The 19774-nt window shown below is 39.4% G+C and overlaps 2 protein-coding genes across 2 annotated transcripts in view; both read right to left on the minus strand.

The window, feature by feature from the left end:
- Positions 1-19774, minus strand: part of LOC306817543 (uncharacterized protein) — a 318525-nt gene that overhangs the window by 19741 nt on the left and 279010 nt on the right. The window lies entirely within an intron of this gene.
- Positions 55-3395, minus strand: LOC306817179 (bone morphogenetic protein 2). The gene is made up of 6 exons (XM_079333853.1): positions 3309-3395; positions 2435-2836; positions 2020-2159; positions 1676-1792; positions 1380-1566; positions 55-527 (listed from the first exon to the last, which is right to left on the minus strand). The coding sequence occupies exons 2-6, from the start codon at positions 2742-2744 to the stop codon at positions 115-117; spliced, it is 1167 nt and encodes a 388-aa protein (XP_079189979.1). The 5' UTR covers positions 2745-2836; positions 3309-3395; the 3' UTR covers positions 55-114.

Here is a 19774-nt window from a genome sequence, read left to right on the forward strand (position 1 = left end):
ACAAAATAGTACAATATTTAAACGTATGCACAACAACACAATGTTTCAATCAACCTCAAGCAAATCATCACTTCCCTGTCCGTTATTGTCCCAGTGTGAAAGAGTCACTGCCAGTCAGTGACATCCGCAGCTTAGTGCCACCATGTCGTCATATTGCTTTAGAACCACATTCTCTTCATCATCAAAATAGAGCAAACTAATGGACTGGAGTTTGTCGGGAACACAGCACGGTGCTCCAACTTCATCACTGGAGAGCTTGAGGGCGTGCATGATGGAGCGCACCGTGGCATGGTTGGTTGCTCGGAGGTTTCCCCCCAAGGGAAACGGGCAGGAGCCTCTGCAGTGGTAGGCGTTGTAACCCCTCGGAGAGATGATCCAGCCGGACCAGCCAATCTCCTCAAAGTCAACAAACAGAGGAACCCGCTGGCAGGATTGGGGTCGGCCGTGTGTCACAAGTCCTGGAGATGCGCGTCTTCTTCTGCTTGGGCCGCTGTGAAGCTCAGGTGCTGCTGCGGGTTTGGTTTGTCCTACAGAAAGAGAAAGGGAAAGAGAAAGATTGGATGGATGGATGGATGGATGGATACATGGATAGATAGATACTTTATTGATCCAGAGGGAAATTCAAGATCACACTGGGTAAGAAAAATCATACAACATTTTTGGGGCACTTTGTGGCATTAATGATATTTATTCATTAGAAAAAGGAGCACACTCCAACTATAAAAACACTGCAGGAGCACCAGAAGAGAAGACAGCACACTCAGGGTCTTTTAACATGACAGGACAGGGAAAGTGCTGACTTTCCTTTTTCCTACTTATGGTATTTATCGAATATATAGAATAAAAATCTAACAACTTTTAAATTCATCTTGCATACATATGTCAACAAAGTAAAACTGGTTGCCATTACTGTCATACTAAGTGGCCATTACTTTTGTTATTTATGTTATCAAAGGTCTATTCTACTTTAGGTTTGGTTTCTTTGCATTTAATCCTAATGCAGTTTACATTGTACTTAATATATTTATATTTCATTCACTTGTATTTGATGCTCATTTGTGTTACTCATATTTTTGTACAGTGAATTTAGAACAGACCTGATGCTGGAAACTCTTATTTGACCTGATCTTACACTGATTTATTTTATTCTATCTCAAATCGTCTTACCTTTATTTATCTTATTTCATTTTCTATTGTCACAAATCATCTTAATTTATCTTATCTTTCATTAATGGAGTTTGTTATAATGCAGACTGTTACTGACTGGCTACAAGTGTCACAGCTGTCAAAACATGTCTATGTGTTAGCAGGAACTATATATCATTATCAAAGATCCGTTCATACCCATACCAAATCATTTGACATTTTGATCACTTTACCTGTGTATGACTGGTTTGATCCTCCGATCCTCCCATCATCTGAGAATATCACCAAGTAGGCACCCTTGTCTGACAGCTCGCCATGCTGTTTGGAAGACACCAATGACTCCATCCAGTTACCAGAGGGCAGCGTAGTCACCACCAGGATGCCGTTATTCTCCTGGCTGTTGTGGATCCACTTTGACACCTAACGGTTCAAAATGGATTTAAATGTTTATTATAAAAATAACACATTAACACCTCCAAGTATTAAAATACAAAAAATCAAGCACAAATAGGGAGGATTTTTTTTTTACCGTTTGAGTGACATTGAAAACTTCCCATCCCTGCGTGTAGAGGGGCACCAGTCTAGAGGTGATGAGGTTTCCTCTCCATGGTTTAACTCGGCTGTCCAGCACTTCATAGAGATCTACCTGCGGATTCATAATACATACGTTGCTTAACAATGCTGTAAGCATAACAAGTATGTTTGTCATCAGTCAAAGGCTTCTATCTGATACTGAAATGAGAGCACGGTTCTTATTTCGTCCATGTTATGTTTTACGCACAAAATCGTGCGTAAACCGTGGCGGCCTCGGTTGCTCGAAAGCATTCACATTACAACATATACAAAAAAGATGTCACTGGAAAGACGTGTTACCTTATAGAAATGAGCCCTGTTTGACTTTCCGAGGTAAAACTTTAGTTTCTTTCTGAACCAACGAAACTCCGCTTTGATCATTCTCTCCTCACGGCCGAAAGACGACAGGTTGAAAAAGTGAAACCTCTCTCCAGGGTGACCTGCAGAAAAAACCCCACAATGACAGAGTAAAATTTTAAAATGTAGTTTTAATTAAGTATCGTAACAAAAACAATCGTGTTTTACAGGAAAACGTGTCCGTGCGTAATCGTAGCTGTACCTTCAAAATAAAAATGTGCATATCCTTAATAATGTTGCAAAAATATTGGGTTAAAATTTGATCGAATCATTTTCATAATAGTTAATAAAACCTTTATTAGAAGGCGTTATCTATTATCTATTCTTAAATGTCGTATTTCGTTCCAATTTTACGCACCTTTATCCTCAAAACTCCTCACTATGTTTCCTTCCAGAATGTCCTTCTGGCTTTTCGGGGTTCCATCAGAGACTGAAACTGCGTTAAATAGATCCAACATGAACTGCGGCGCCTTCTTGTGAGGAGCCACCGCTGGACCTCGAGGTAAATCCTTCAGCTGGACTGACGCGTCCAGCTTCTCCTTCACAGTCTTCGCATCCAAACTTTCCTGTTGCCCAGTTGTCACTCTTTCCCGCAGGATGGCGAGCTGGGTGGCGCATCTCAGCTGGAGCGCGAGGACGATCCAGAGGTGCAGAGCTCCTGCTGTCATTGTCGTGAGAGTGGACTGAGCGCTACACCTGTGGGACTGGGGGTGATAAGGGCAACCCGCTGCCTTTGATGACAGGCTGTCCCTGTATTCAGCTAACACCAGAAGATGATTGGGCCGTGATTGATGATGGTGGAAAGAACCACAAAGGAAAGGTGAAAACGAACCGAGAGTAATCTATAATGGTAATAACAAATACATGACAAATTCCCATTCATTTGCAAGTCCAGTTTGTTGACCGTTTGTCTTATTTGACCTGTTCGACTGTTAAGACTTTATAGGAGGAGAGATTTGAGACACATGACACGTGACATATAAATACACTATGAATATAAACATGGGTGGTGTTAACGTCATTTAAACATAATAATATAATATAATATAAGTAATAATAAGTAATAAGTATATATAAGCTATACAAACATGTACTCATTATAGTCTACATACCTAAACAATGTATTATTATTAGTATTGTTACTTTAAATATTGCACAGACGATGACTCGTCATGGATAAGAAACGGACCTTTATTAACACTGCTGCATCACACACGTTTTATAATACTCACCAATTATCGGGCCGACCAAATAAAGTTACCCCATTATGATGTTTTGTCGCCCGGGCTCCACATCATGTGTTTCTCGGCGCACTTGTCTGTTATCAGTACGAGGCCAGTTGTGAAAAGCAAACGAAGAGCCGAGCCGTGACGCAAATGAAGCGCATTTTCAAAAGATGCTTGTTAATGCGCACGATTCCACAAAACGTAAGCCGGTCACCGTGTCCCCGTCACTGTTTGGAGAATGACTCACAAGTTAAGTTGACATGTTTATTCGTCCGTTAAAATGAATCCCAGATGATCTCTAATCAGTCAGGTCAAACAACGGGGATTAAATTCCCAAGATCATCATGCTGATCAATGGCCCGGTTTCTCCTCATGATGTTAATCAAATTCATGGAATGAGAAATGCTGATCCCGTCATTTAGGGGCCATTACTCACGTTTAAGACCCTATTGTTAATGGGCCTTTTTCTGATCTCTCTTGCATCACTTACAGCCATGCTGTCAGATAAGCCACAGGATAGATTATGGCAGTAAAGTGTGTAAACAACAAGATACAGAAGATCAAATGATGATTGGATTTGTTACGACCACATGTTTTATTTGATGCTTTATACAGAATCTGTTACTTTAGAAAAGTCAAGTCAGATCTTCAAGTAATACACATGATTATGTGATGTGGAGTTTTAACCTCTAATGGCAAATTTAAAATCACATAACACAAAGGGGAGTAGTTTTCAGGATGTTTTGATTTCTGAGATGATTTTCCTTTTAGTATTATCCTGCCATACTAAGTATAACACATGCTGCAGGTAACCCTTCCTTAAGGCTCAGTGAAGCTCAAAGCCTGTGTGATTTTGTTCTTCATATGTGCACTGTGTGGGATTCTGGGAGAAATCGGCCACAGAACATATATGAGACAGCTCATGGGCGGGAGGTCCTTAAATGTTTACACTCACCATGTGCAGAGCGCAGATAGACTTAAAGGGAAGCCCTCTGACGTAGATTTGTACAGAGCTTAACCTCTTGGTTAAGGACGTCCCTTTGCACTTCAGTGAAATGCCAGGTTCTCTACAAGCAGCTTGGAGCCCATTATCAAACATTTGTAGAATTTTAGGGAAAGAAATTTAATCTAAAAAACAAACAAATGTTCACTGAAATTTCTTTTCATGTGGTGAGATTAACACTTCTCTTTTGTCAGAAAACTACAAAGCTACAGCAGGGTGCAAGTTCATTAAGTGTAGAATAATAACTAGTGAAACACTAAGCCTGACTTGAACCAAATGTGGTAAAATATCTTTCTGTATTCAGCTCTTCAAAATAAAAAATACAAGAATGTTTCTTCGTAACAACCTTGAATATTGAATCAAGACTATGTTGTGGCTGTAACAGTGGCTTTGCTGAGTTGTGCTATAGTTACATCTTAACTAAATAATGGAGACTTAAAGAATTCACTGTATCACCAGAAACCCTTAAAAAAATCAAATTTGGGGCCTTGGATAAAGCCTAGTCGTTTTGTCACGTACCTCATGTAAAGAGGCAATAGTCCCTGAAGTCAGCGGCCCAGGTTTGACTTGTTATGTCAACTTAACTCTCCACCAATCTGTTGAAATAAGCTAAGAGACGGAGCTAAGGCAACCTCCAAGTAAACAGATAGTGCCCGTCTGTCAGTCAACTTAGCCTGTCCCTGTAATGCAAATAACTCTTAATACGCCTAATATCACTCGGTTACAAAAGAGATTCACCAACTCAGTTATTTTTGTTGTTTCTAAGAGAGAACAGGTGAAGAGATAAAGGAAACCATGTAAGGCGACAGCGGGGAATTACATACAGAGGTTGGATAGGAATCTATAGCCGCTGTGACGAGGACTATATTTTCTATAGGGGCAGGAAATAACTGCTTGGCCATCTGACGCCACTGCTGTACAGTTTGTAACAACAAAAAACACTATTTTTTTGACCAGTTAAAGAAAAACTGAAAGTGGACATTTAAGTTGGACCTAATGGGGATTCTTAGACTTTTGCAGCCAGCAAAAGTGGACACTTGAGAAATTTCACGTTTCTTTTTTTTTTTTGTTTTTTTTTTGGGGGGGGGGCATCACAGTACGCCACAACACTATTCGTGAGTCAGAATAAACGTGACAAATCATCAAAATGACACCGAAGCAGCTTAATGGTAATCTTGCATCATTTCTTATGTACATATGTTCTTTGGTGACAATCAGTTTCAATTGTGAAATCAAAATGTGATTACTGTAAAAGGCATCCTCTATTCTGTCTCCATCACATCACAGCTAGAGACCCTGATGTTTCCTCTTCACTACCAGCATTTCTCTACAAAAGTTTAACGCAGACTTCAGCTCAGCCTGCATCTTCATCCAGTCCAATTGACTTTGGATCAAGCTTCAAATCTGTCTGCATGTTTTATGATTGTCTTCTTGGTTTCTAATTGAGTGTATTGTACTCACTGTTTTTGAATTTGCTGCTGCATGGATGCAGTGTTTCCAATGGAACAGCAGATGGAGCCATTGACCAAGGGATGGCGTAAATAAAAACGAGCTGGATCCCAGTTCAAAAAGATCTCAATGAAAACTTCAGGACTTCATTGCGTTTGTGTTTTGATGTCTGAACAAAACTGCAATGGATACATCTATAAGAACAGACATGCATGTTGAACAAACATCAAGGTTTCAGCAAAACATTTTAATGTCAGTATTTTTTGAAAGTTACTTAAAACCAATCTTGCAGTCTCAGTTATTTCTGCGTTACTGTTTTGGATTTGGTTGGGTAAGAAATATTTGGTCTTCAGTTATTTCGTTATTCAGTTTCTAACCTTAAATCCAGTGACCTTTCTAACTTTGGGTCAAATGTAAAGACTTTTACAGGTTAGCTTATTAATGGCACACAATACTCGCACAGCTTATACTTGAGGAATCCCTCAGATATCTCCCTTTACCATAATATATGGTGCATTAGCTTTAGTCTGCTGTCGTCTACCTTTTCACCCAGGACCGCCTGGCTCAACTTCTGACAGTGTGTCTATGTGTTAATGACTTCACCTTGTGTTAAATACCTCTACTGAGGCAATTAGAGACACATGGAAGGCATTTACTACAAGTGCTGGCCACTGCTGCAGCTCTGTTTGAATGAATAATGAAGAGGAATACAATCACTGCAAAAGTGGAAACATATGACAGGGGTGTCGAAGTCAGCCACAATGTAAAGTGGTTTAAAAAAAAAAGCATCCCTATTGACTCTGACCACAAACAAGCAGGGGAGCAGTACTCAGTGTTTGAAATGTAGATTTTAGCTGAGTGTCTGCCATCTTTCTCAGATGTATCTGAGGTTTCTTGGGGGATCACTGCCGGTGATCAGAAAGAGGACCAGCAACATCATTCCAATGTTACATCATCATAACCAGGCATTGTTACTTTAAACAAAAAGATGACAAAGATCAAAACTTTTTACATTGTATCTCGAAGATCAGTATGGATGCAATACAATGTTTTAAAGAGTTAAGTGCAAAAAGGTGGCTAGCTTAGCATAGCTTAGCATACTAAAGGGAAGAGATAAACAGCTTAAAGGTCTTTGCCAAATGGTAAAAGACATTTTCTTAAACGGTATCCGTGAAGCTCACACAATGACATAAATACACATTCACTGTTCATAAGATAGGGTTAGCTGGCATGTGGATTTTCTCACCTCGTGACAGCATTAGGCTAGCTTCCTGTGTTTATGATCCTTATGCCTCACTAAGCTAACCTATTTCTGGCTCATTTACTTCAGCAAGAAAACATTGAGTAGTATCAAGCTCATCATTTAACTTTTTACATGGGATAACACATGAAATGGGTATTTGGTAATATTTTGTGATTTCAGGCTACATTTACACAGATGGAAGAGACTGTTATGTAGCCTACTGTAAAGGTCATCAGGATTAACTGATCCCATTCATATACGTTCATACGACACAGGCAAAGCAGCTGAAGCAGTTTGGGTCTAAGTGTCTTGCCCAGGAATACATGGGACATACGGCCGCACAAACTGGGGATTGAACTGCCAACCTTCCAATTGAGAGATGACTGACTCTACCACTGATCCACAACTGCAGTGATATTCAACAGGCATGGACTAGACACAGCTTTATAGATTGTGCCCAAGCGGCAACTTCTGGTCTTGAAAAATGATGATCCTTTTGACCCATCAACGGATTGCAGTGTTTAGCTCCACCTGTTCAGGTCGGCTTGATATTCTTGGCACCCCAGAAGAAGGGTCCCAAAAAGTAGATCGTATGGGTCGGTTATTTGGTAATCTGTCCCAGGATTAGTTTATGGAAAAGCCGCAAAATGCGCGCCGTACTGAGAACCGCTCGGTGGAAACGGGGCTTTAGCTTTACAGTACCTCATTGTCTTCAATAAAGATTCTGCACAGTCTGTTGTCCTACAGTATGACAGTGAATTAAAAAATGACAAATTTAAAAAGGTCATAATACCAAATTATTTTTTCTTTATAAAAAAGGTAAAGACCTCCAGAGCTGGATGTTGTTTTGCGTTTTTTTATTACATTTTCATTACATTTAAAGAGACGCACACCAAAACAGAGTGTTCTGAGAGAGCTGGTCACAAACCTCCTCTGGTGCTTGATTCACGTTATATTTTGACCAAAGCACAGCACAAATGTTTCATTTAGACCACAGGGGGGACTGTTTGAACAGGTGGAAAAGGGGGAATAATATGTCTTGATTAAGTTAGAACTTTGCAAGTGCCATGGCTGTTAGTGAATAAAGTAAACATACTTTTTAGAAAAATACCTAATGCCATGTGACATCATGTTGTCATGGTTACAGAGAAGTCACAAAATGCTTTCCCATTGGTATTAAACCATTTTGAGGCCTTGCAGATTGAGTGCATGAGGATGCACTCAAGCACTGTCCAGGGGACGTCTATTAAGTCCATGAGGGCTCTGGGTTAAGGGAGGAAATCGAGATTCAGCTTTTGTGACTTCAGTTTTTTGTTGTTCTCAAACTGATTCTCTGTCTAACCTGTCTTTGAATGCTGCACATTTTTTGTCATGCTTGATCATATTCAAAGTCTGCAAGCAAATCCCTCATCTTTGCAAACTCGCTTACAGCTTCGTCACACTGTGTGGATGAGTCTGCGAGAAAGTTTCTCAGCTCTGTATCCTCTTTAGAATTGGGAATGATTTGGGTGATAAGGCGGACAAAGGATAACAGTTTACTCACTTGCCTCCTTGCTGTTTGGCTAGCATCCATAACATGCCAGCTACTTTCTGCCAGACCTGCTGTTTGCCTGAGAAGCTGCTGCAGATTCTTTGTAGTTGACAGAATGGTTTTTGCCTGATCTTCAGTCGTTGATCGCAGTGAAGAAGATTTTTCCTTCAACTCCTCTGCGGCTTTCAGGATTTCTTTCACTGAATCCATGAGCTGATCAATGGTTTTAATGAAGTCTTTGCCAAGCTCTTCAACTCTTTCTATACTTGATTTCTCCTTTTGTGCCTTTGTTATATTTTCTTTAATAACACCTGCACCTCCAACAATTGCTCCAGCTCCTCCTATTACTGCACCTCCTGCACATGCAGCCAATTTTGCAGCCCCAAGACTTCCGGCACAATAAGCAGCTGCCACTCCCAAAGCTATTACGGATCCTCCTACAGTCGTCCAGATCATCTTGGTTGAGTTTGTGTCTTTCTGTATTTCTATTACTACTTCTGATATCTCTGCAAGCTCTCGTGCAATGTCTCGCATTCTCTCTTCCTTTGATTGATACTCTTGGAGAAATAACAGCCCAGTTTCACGAAGTTTGGTGAGAGCAGCCACATATGGAGGGATGCTTCCATCACTTCTAGACATTTTAAAAAAAACATTCGATCAGTTATGTTCGTCTCAAAATGTCAGATTCCAAGGGCATGGATTGCTGAATATCTTGATTAACACTTGTGACAGAGGTCAGTGTTTCATTCAGTGTGCTGGTATTTTGTATTGATTGTAGATCAGAGCAGTCATTCTTCTGGCTTGTAATTTGAAAAACAGGTACAGGTACAGTTGTAGTGTTTCCTGTATATTTTTGCAGAATAAAAAAATACAGTTTTAAATATGATAGAACTCACCAACAGTAAAAAGTACAGACCACATGGTTTAGTGTGTTAACTGCATGAATGAGTTCAGACTTACCCAGATAAAATGTTGAGCAAGATATTTTCTACCGTCAACGTGGTTTTACTGCTTCAAAGTGGAGGATGAAATACAGATGAGCAGTTAGACAATGTCTCAATATTACATTTAGAAAAGGCAAAAAATCTTAGCATTGTGCTGTCCTGGGATACTGTATTACCTTTCTTGTGGTTTGTTCACAATGCTGTGTCTGCAGGAGTCATCTTTAATAGGAATATTGAGCCATCCTAAGAAAAAACGGTAAAAAATGACTCACAGTCGACAGTCAAACATAAATATGGCAGAACGCTTAACTTGACCTGAGTCTTCTACACTAAACAAGGTTTCTGTGAGATCTCGTGTGTGGAATCCTCACTGTGAAAACATTACAAATGGCAGGTGTTTCTCATGGTCTGGCTGAATAGTCGTGTATGAGCTAGCAGCATTATAATGTTAACAGTCAGTCGAATCTGTTCCTGTGGTCTTAAAAAAACATCCCAAAAATTCTTAAACTCAAATCAGAAGTGAATTCTCATCATATATCCCAAATGTATCAATCATCAGTCAACCAGTGCCAGTTCATAAGAAATCTTTTCTGAAGACAAAAAGCAGGTAAATGTAAATGATAGTAAATGACGGTAAATGAGGCTTATTTTCAGCTGCTTAAAGGGTATTTAAAGGGTGTAATCAAATCTTATGTTTTCATAGTTCCGTTGATCTCTCAGTTTTCAGATAATGTTAAACTTTCAAGTATTCTGTGTAAAGTAGGCTCCAAGACACCCTCTTGTGGACGTAGTAGTAATCACAGGAGCAAAGGAGTAAGCAGAACTCGACATATTTGTTATTGTTTTGATCGAGAGCCCCCTGGTGGTGAAATGTACATACTGCACTTTTAAGGCAGAGAAGCTTTTAAAGTCAACCTGAAACTCCACACAGGAGCTTATAGGTTTACGATGAGGAGACATTTGGAGATAAATCAAACTACAACATTGTTTCAATTCTGCCGTTGAAGTTTGAAGATAGATTGAAACGTACATGAACATTATGTTTTTTCTTCTTAATGTGTTCATCCTTTAGGAAACAAAGTGCTATCTGTATGAAGACGGAATGAAGGTCGCATTCACAAACAGAGCTTAACAACAACATGGAGATCAAAATAGAAACAGATAATAATAAACTGTTGCATATAAATCAAGTAACTAGCTGAATGAAATTAAATACAGTTAAGTTAACAATAAGTTAGTTAATAACGGATGTCTTTATTCTATAAAATAGAATAGATGTCTTTATTCTATAAAATAGAATAAAAGAAGCTTACCGTCTGATGTTGATTGTTTTTCGTCTTTGTGTGAGCCTTGTCATGTAATGATCAGTCCTGTTTTTGCAGTGCACACCTTGTTCCTGGTCAGATGACTAATACCACACGCCTTTATTGTGACACATGCCAGCACTTTAGCTCATCAATGTTTAAATATAAAAGAGAAACTGAAACAAGTCTGTGCTTACAGGGAAACCGAGCATGTTTTATGAGAAAACCTGCCAATAGAACCTGTGGACTGTGAGTGTGTGGATATCACCTTTTTCACTTATAAATAAAAAGAACTTGGCTGGAAGGATATCAACAAGGATCGTTGTTGTATTTTAGCCCGAAACGCTACGATTCCAACTTTTACTAAAATAAGAAATTGAATTTAAATGCCGATTCACGAACATGCAATCAGATCATTTTATTTAGAGTCCGTGTAAACAGTGAAATCGTTATCCCGATTCGCAATGATTTCAATCAGATGAAGCAATTGCGCACATAAACAAAGCCATTGATTTCTATTGTGGAAAAGGATCTTTGAACTAAGCAGGGGCACACAATTAATTTGCCCCCCCCCCAACTATTTTTTGCAATAAGAGATATTGCCATTCAAAGAACAATTACAAAACAGCCACACCAGAATATACTGCAAGGAGATTGTTTTCTTTTTTAAAACATTTCCAGAAACCACAAGACAATAACAATGATCATCACATGCCTAAAAGCTGCTGAAACATCCACCCGAACCGGGAAAAAAAGCCCCTTTCACTGATCTGACCTTTTTGTACAAAGATCTGTGTTGATGTATAGAGAGAGAGAGGTTCCCATGTAGATCAGAATTAAATAATGACACGCCCAAAAAAACGAGTTCACACTGCATTCCTCCACAGTAGAGCACACTGGCCTTTTAAAGGGCAGTCTTAAATACCTTCTGTATTAACTCACTGCATTATTAAAACACCTACAGTGTTTAATACAGTAATATTAAACTATAATTGAATTCCTCCTCCCAACGTTCATAAACCTAACGTTCATATTTGGTTTTTTTTGTAGTCTCTCAACCACTTAGTCACTGAATGCCACATCGTATGTAATATTTTCACAGGACACTTTAAATGAAGACCTGAATTATGTTGGACAGTCATCTGCCGAGAAAGAACGGGCAGAGAAAGTGGTTAATGGAGCGAGGCAGAAAAAGACAAACAGACAAAAAGGCAGACTAACACACAGGAAGATACAGAGGGAAAAAAAACGTTATCATTTGAAGTTTTCCAACATTCATATAACACTCAGCAACTTGTAACTCAGGAACTACAGTCCACATGAGAGGATACGAAAAGCAAGTAATTTTAAAGTATTTATTGGTACAAAAACTTTCAACATGCAGAATAGCATCTGAGCGCCCCAAGTCGAGGTTCTCTCCTGAGAAGTGTCGCGGTACACAGCCTTCAACAAGAATCCAGTTAGCCTGTTTCAGTACTGTTTGATATAATGACTGAGGCTAAGAAATGGAAGATGATGGTGACAGATGAAACTAAAATGAGATAAAGAGAGAGTGACCTCATTACTCAAAATGGTTCTGTGGCTCCTCACAAGGTCTTTTGGGGTACTCTAATTTAAACCCTTTAAGACATTAAAGGATGCATCTGCGATCGAAACAAAGCCCCTATCAAATAAAGCTCCCTGTAATACACAGAGTCACATGGTAGCGTATCTCGATAGATAGCTCTACAGAACTATTGCTAGGCCATCCTCTGCTTTTCAACAAATGAACGTTGCCTATGAGGAGGACGAGTGTCAGCTGTGATGGGTTTTGTAGGACAGTGCAGTTGCACTTAGCGACCTGTGGGGGTGTCAAAGTGCACCAAACTGAATTTCTCCATGATTCTGCTTTATCACCCCATTAAATCATAGGTTTTCATCTGTATTTGGCCTTTACTGTACTTGGTGACTTGGTAAGTAACATGATCTTTAATTTCTTTGCGAAATAATTGGAAGACAGCTGAAAAATAAAATAAAATCTTTCTTTCACAAGAACGCCATTAGGATTGAGTAAATCTCCTTCAGTGATCATGCCTTATGACAGGGCACCAAAAGTGGGTGCATTGACTGTATGGGCACAAAATGGAAGACCCATTTTTAAGACTGCCCCTTTCCCATTTTCTCAATGTACTCCTTATGAGGCCCATAACTTCACTTAAATCACTGCTCCATTAAATGCCTCAATTAAATGAGATGCGTATTTTGCAGGAAGGTGAGCAGAAAATGAAAGCAGTTGGAGAAACACTCACTATTGAAGGGCTAATGAGAAACTGACTTGTGTCATTAGGAAGTGGCTGAAAAGATAGAGTGAGATTTAGAAAACTGAAGATTGAGATGAAATCAGCCAGTTGGTAAGGCTCAGTCGCCACATTTGAGACAGGAGTATTAGTTTAATACTCACTGGAGCCATTAGGATGACGAGAGGATATCCTCTCCGGCTCCAATAGAGCTGATGAGAGCTGGAGTGTGCATGCTGGACAGGTAGGGGCTTAAAGACTTCCTGTTTCATCTTTCCACAAATGAAGAATGGACTTCCTATAATATACTGTTTTTATCTTGGCCGAATGCCCGAAAGTCCCAACTGTGTGCAAATGTAAAGCGTGTGTGTAAGAGTATATGAGGACTGAGCGGAGTAGACTACGGTATGGTTCAATGACAGGGCTATATATCTGTTGATTATTATGGTTAAACAATACATTGAAGAATGAATTTGGATCAAACAGGATCATCAACCTTATCAGACAACACTATCAGTAAAATATGTGGCTTAGTTGAATTGATTTACTGACACATATTGTCCTCCTTAAAAAAAGTCTTAGAGCTCCCCATTACATATCTGTGAACATGTACTGCCCTTTGTGATGTCACAAAGGGAAAATCTCTGAACGGCCTGTTTGAGCACACATTTTGTGAAAACTGGAGCAGGTAATAGACGGAGAGAGGATGGACTTTTTTCATCATTGTGGGGGGTTTATAGTCAGGCTTGGGAAACACATTAGCGTTAGGAAAAGAAAAGCCTAAAAAAATCCATCCGACATGAAAGTCTGAGCAGGTTTATTTCTTACATTGACTAGGAGGGATATTGACTTGTTTGGCTCAATAACGTTTGGCAGATTTTCCAGATCATTTAGATTTGTTAGAGTCTGTGTTGAAAAACTAAAATCCCTGCAGAGCAGACAGAAAAATCATAGACCACATCCTCGAAGGAGAATGTTGTGAACCGCTGTTTGGATGTCGATGTTCCCAACTGTGAGACAATATACTCTTTAACTGAGTGGCAGATCCCTTAATCCCAAATCAGGCTCTGGTACTCTCCCAGACTCTTGTGTCAGAGTCAGGCTTGAGTTTGATTCCTTTATGTCTCAATTGTTCATGACCACTTTCTCTGTTGTGTGGTTTTCTTGGTTGACTCTTATTTCAAGACATTTGTCTCCCGATTTAAATCCTCTGACATATAAAGGTTTGTCACAGACATATAGGGGTCTGGTTTATGCTCGACTACACTCTAGTCAACTGCCTTCAAATCTTCCGTCGATCCTCCCACTCATTGTACTTCACCACATCCCTGCAGTCACCACTTTCTGTCCAAAGTGTGCCTGTTGGTTTCTCAAATGTCTCTTCTACAGTCTACATGGAGACAAGTGTTGGCTCTGGGCCTGTCCTTAAGGGCCATGTAGAAATAACGTTTTTTTGCAGAAAAAAAGAGAAGCTTAATTCGTGCTAATTTGAGGCTTCAGCAAGATGATAGAGGTGTTGCGTGAGACTCGTTCCCTGCCTCAGCTGCAATCAAAGCTTGCAGAATGTCTGTGTGGTAGCCATGGCATTACTTTGGTGTCCACTTGAATAAATAAACATATTTTCTTTCTATGCCACCAACTCTATATTTACTCCTAAAATGCTCGTGAGAATTTTCAATTTTTCAAAAACTGCAACAACTCCTCGACTTTCTGCAGCAGGAAAAATGAAGCATAACTTTTTAGTATGGTCACTTTTCTGTTCAGCTGAACTCACTGATAACTCATCTTCTCAAACTACTATGAAAATCATGGGTGTGAAAAAACAACCATCTCTCCAAACACTTTATGAACAGTCTTTTGTTGGACAGGCACAAAACTTAGAGCCTGACCCGACCCACAATCCTTCACTCTAAATTTCCGGTTTTACTCTCTGGAAGAAGATTCAGGATCCCTCAGACCAGACTGAACTGCTTTAAACATTAGTGTGTGCTGATGTCCATTAATATTCTTAAAAACAGGTCATGTACGATGTGCCAATATGTCATTGCTGCGGGAAGATTTATGAATATGAGGAAATGTTAAATGTTTTGTATGATCTCTGTTTATGTATTTCTTTCCTTCTCTTTTACCTGCCAGATAAATTTCTCTTTTTTTTGGGACAATAAAGTGAATCTTGACCACATACTTTCCTTGCAGCTATCACGTCTTAGGTTCCTTGTGATCTTTGGACAGCCTGCTCCTATGGGATCTTCTGTAAAGCGTCTCGAGATAACACTTCTTATGAATTGTCGCTACACAAATAAAGATTGATTATTTTAAGAGCTGCGCCAGCCCCATATATACATAATATCTTCAACTTCAGCTGAAACTTCCACCTTAATGTCCTCAAGGGAACATTTCTTTGTTATATCTTAATTGTTTTTAAGGTTAATATTAGAGTCAAATAAACTCCATGTTAGATCACTTTACTGCACATTTCCAAGATCAGTAACATAGTCTTTCTTATATTGTATTTCCACAATTCGACAAACAACAAAACGTGATGACATTTTGAACGCGAGTGAAACACTTCTCCCTTTCACTCATTTCTTTTGAACCGTAATAAGCCTCTTGTTCTACTGTGTTTGCTTGTACAGTATCTGAACTCCATCTTTCATCTCGTTTAATTGGCAGCTTTCATTCGGAGAAACAGGAGGAACATTTAGTCTTGGCCAGAGCTCCAGAAGCGGTGGTATTATATGTGGATGTGGACCAAATTTTTCTTCTTTTTTTTTTTTTTTTTTTTTTACAACTAGATCCCATTTCCTCCGCGTTCTGTACGGCGACCTCACCGTTCTGTCATTAAGTGAGCCAGACGCTACTTCATCTGGCAAGTAGTTGAAGTTTAGATGATATTCCTGATCACTGGAACACACTTGTGTCCCCTCGTTGCTGTGTGTGTTCACTTGTGCGGTATTTTCAGTAGAAATCGGCTCATAACTTTTCACCTGGTCATAATTCTGCTGTTTGTTATCATGGTCAGCCACCTGCAAGCTCTATGCATGTGAGTGAGTTTGCTGGTATTAGCTGGTGAAAGTGGAAGTTCTGGATTTCTTATTACATTTTTTTGTAAAATTCACTCTGTTGCAGTTTAATTTTTTCCTGCAAGAAGGCAGTACATGCTGTTTTCTTTTCTTTTTAGATGTTTTTTTTTTTTTTTTACACAAGAAAACAATGTTTACAACAACAAATAACCCAATGCCAATGGGTTCAGCAAGTTTGGTGCCAGAGATGGAGCAAGACATGCCAACAATGTGTAAATGGATGGCAGAGGGGTGTAAAGTGGGAGCCGGAGAGCAAATTAAAGGCAGAGTGGAGAAACTACTGCCTGATGTTTCCAAACATCAGGAGTCTGAAGGTTTTGTTTCAAACATCAGATTCTATGCATCTACAAGACATGTGCCCTCTGTATTTGCTTCATGAGTACAAAAAACAAAAATTAGTCACAATGACGTATTTTGAGGTTTAAAGTTTAAAGCGATCACATTATCTTAAATTCATAAATAGGTTAAACGATATGAAGGTTAAAAAAAAAAAAAACCAAAGGGAGGAGAGGTGGGCATAAAAACATCTGGATTTAAACTTCTGCAGAAGACAAAATATTAAAAACCAATAGCACACACTAAATAAATGATTAGATGAGAGAATAAATAAAAAATGGAGTAATGTCATTGCTTGAAGAGGTCAAAAAGCTCCAGCAACTCTACTAGTATGAAAATTAACTTTTAGAACCGACACATTTGGGCTTATGGTCATCATCTGGGTCACAAGCAAAACTGCCACTCTGCCTCATTGGTATGTTATTGGTAACATTTGAGGTTTACAGCACTCCTGCTTCATTTATGACTTTAGGGCCCTCAGCAGAAATCCACTGGGGGCCCCTCCAACCAGCTATGTCATTTCTCTCCAATAGACATAATTCCTAGTTGACAAGCAGCACCTCTGTTGAATGGAACTAAGCTAAATTTGTATTTTATGGATCTAACTGGTATCTGTAATGTATATGGATTGCTAAAAGCTGTGAAGAGACCTAACTGTGTCAGTGCTCCTCCTGCTTCCTTGTCTTTCCCTGCTTAAATTGCCTTCAGGTAGGGAGGGGCAGAGCGAACCAAGGAAGGCTGGGCCTTGGTTATTTTTACTGGCTTCTTATTCTAGCTACTTCTTATCATCACCAACTTTGTTTGGTTTGTTTTGCCTCCCAGATGCCACACACATTCACCATTGCAATCACTACTGATTTACAAGCTGCATATATTATTTTATCAGGATGTTTGTCTAGTTTTCAATAAATACTTTAGAGATAACTGTTTCATTTTCAGTCCTCTTCACCTTTAACCTCACATAGGCGTCTTGAGCATATTGTTTGTTTTGATTTTTGCACCAACAAACTGTCTATTTTGACAATGACAATGTATATTAAAACTTATTTTTGTCCTTTGGCTAGAAACATGACTCTTAATCAATGCTGACATTGCTCAATGTCTACTGAATTTGTAATGGGAAACATTTAGCATTGACCATAACATGACAGGTAGAAGACGACATCTAAACATGTGCAAAAATAAAGACTGATGTATTCATGCGGCTTTATATGTGAATAGAGTCATGCTTTTTCTCAGAGAAACAGATGGAGGCATGTTACTCAGAACTGGAGAAATGAGGTGTTGAAAGGACGGTTAGAAGGAGGGACATTTTTGCACTTCTCTCTTTGTCTTTTTCACTGTGTGCCAACATCCTTCTGGCTCCTGCAGCTCGACTGATGCAGATTAGGGTGGACTGGCCAAATCGACTGAAGTAGCCAAGTTGTTGTAGCAATGGCTCCAGCGGCTCGGGGGAAAATGGCACGTGGAGCACAGATGTGCTGTACAACATGTGCAGATACATGATTATTATGTGTATACATGTGTGTATAATATGCACGAGTGTGTCAAGTTTCCAGATGAAGTGAGAGTTTATGTTATTTAGATTGGCTCATACATCATGCTACCAGCCCATTATTACAGAGCTATCTGAACCACACATCTTCTGCTCCCTCTTTGCATGCTTTATTTGCATAAACTGGTCAGCGGTTTGAAAAATAGTGAGCGCAAATGTTGGGAGGAAAAAGCTGGAGCTTTGCCTATCTGCTCTAATTTCCATTTTTCTTTACCCTCACATTGCATTATCTGATATTCCGTGGAAAAACCCGGACAGAAAGTTCCTACGTTTCTGTCTTTTAGCAGTTTGATTGCTGCAACCCAAAAAGCTGACCGACCCTGGACCAAACCTTTGGGCTGGGATATAGATTACAGGGCCGACAGTAAGAGCATAAGGAAAGTAAAAAGGGGTTTAAGTTATGATACATCTACATGCAATATTCTGAGATGCAGGTCTGCATGCAGGTTTTTATTTATGTCACCCCTGTTACATGTGAAGTAGTTTTAGCCTGCAAATATGTGTGTATGAGTGCTGCGATGACCTTCAGTTGAGCCTCTTTTGAAACTGATGGCTTTAGAAATGCAGGGACAGCAGAGGTTGTAGACCTCAAAGCGGGCAACCCAGGTCATTCTCTACTCACATGTCATACCTTACTCTCTATCGCCCCAAAATACCAAAGATACACTTTCAAATTCAGGTTTTCATATACTTCAACAGTGCTGGTTAGCTTAAATAGAAATCTTAATGAAAGACAACAAGTGACAAGTGGAGGTGGGTGATGCGACTTCAGCCAAACTGTTGCCCTTCAGTAGGGGTTCTCTAAAACATGCTATCTTGCTAACAATCTTCCCTGATCCTGTATTTGATCATGCCTATTAACCGCTCTATTTCAGCCCTGCTCAAATAAGGCTGTTTCTGTGTCTGTAGCTTTAAATGTTGATGAGCTGTGCTTGGCCCTGAAAGGGTTTGGGTTTCTTGGACTTTCTCAAAACCATGCCTTATTGATAAAGGTGAGAAGGCAGACTCAGAGGGCAGGAAAAACACCTTTGGGAGGGGTTTGTGCTCTTTGTGATGTCATGAAGGGAAAATCTCCAAACGGATCAAAGAGATGGAGAGACTTTTATTGTTGGTGGAGAATTTGAAAAGAGACTATTGTCACCCACAGTATAACCCACCCAATGAGATTCTTTTCATAAATAAACATTATGAGCTGTTGGATTTTTTGATTGACAAAAAGCACAATTATTTGAAGAATAAAAGTTTGCTGCTTGTTCACACACACAAAGAATTTTACCTGTAGGGATAGGTTAAGGTAATCAGCTAATATTTCCTTTAAAAACTACCTTTTGTTTTGGAAGAAAAAGAAAAAAAGAAAACACATGGCTGAGACTGTGAGCGTCTTTGGCTTCTAGCTTTAGCAGAATTTTTTTTCTTGCAAAGCCTCAAAAACAATCTGAGACAGGCCTCATTTATAAATAAGTGCCTCAATTGCTTGGAACCAACAGATGCATTGTGTGTGTGTGTGTGTGTGTGTGTGTGTGTGTGTGTGTGTGTGTGTGTGTGTGTGTGTGTGTGTGTGTGTTTGCCTAAAACCTCTTGGTTGAAAGGGTTTAAAAAGTGTTTATATAAAGTGTGAGTGAAATAATTGACGTGAAATGCAGCCAAGGATCTTGAGTTTCAACCAAAATGATTGTTTGGGGAGGAGCTGATAACAGTTCAGCATGACTGCAATTACATTTAATTAATGACCAAATAGTCCGTTGCTA

Source organism: Symphodus melops (assembly GCF_947650265.1).
Source record: "Symphodus melops genome assembly, chromosome: 21".
Lineage (NCBI taxonomy): Eukaryota > Metazoa > Chordata > Actinopteri > Labriformes > Labridae > Symphodus > Symphodus melops.

Bases quoted from the DNA above. Each gene is read 5' to 3' on its own strand.
- LOC306817179 (XM_079333853.1), bottom strand. From the start codon at position 2,744: ATGACAGCAGGAGCTCTGCACCTCTGGATCGTCCTCGCGCTCCAGCTG. The intron at 1,793-2,019 runs GTAACACGTCTT...ATGAATCCGCAG, and splicing joins ACAGGGCTCATTTCTATAAG to GTAGATCTCTATGAAGTGCT. The intron at 528-1,379 runs GTAAAGTGATCA...CTCTTTCTGTAG, and splicing joins ATCAAACCAGTCATACACAG to GACAAACCAAACCCGCAGCA.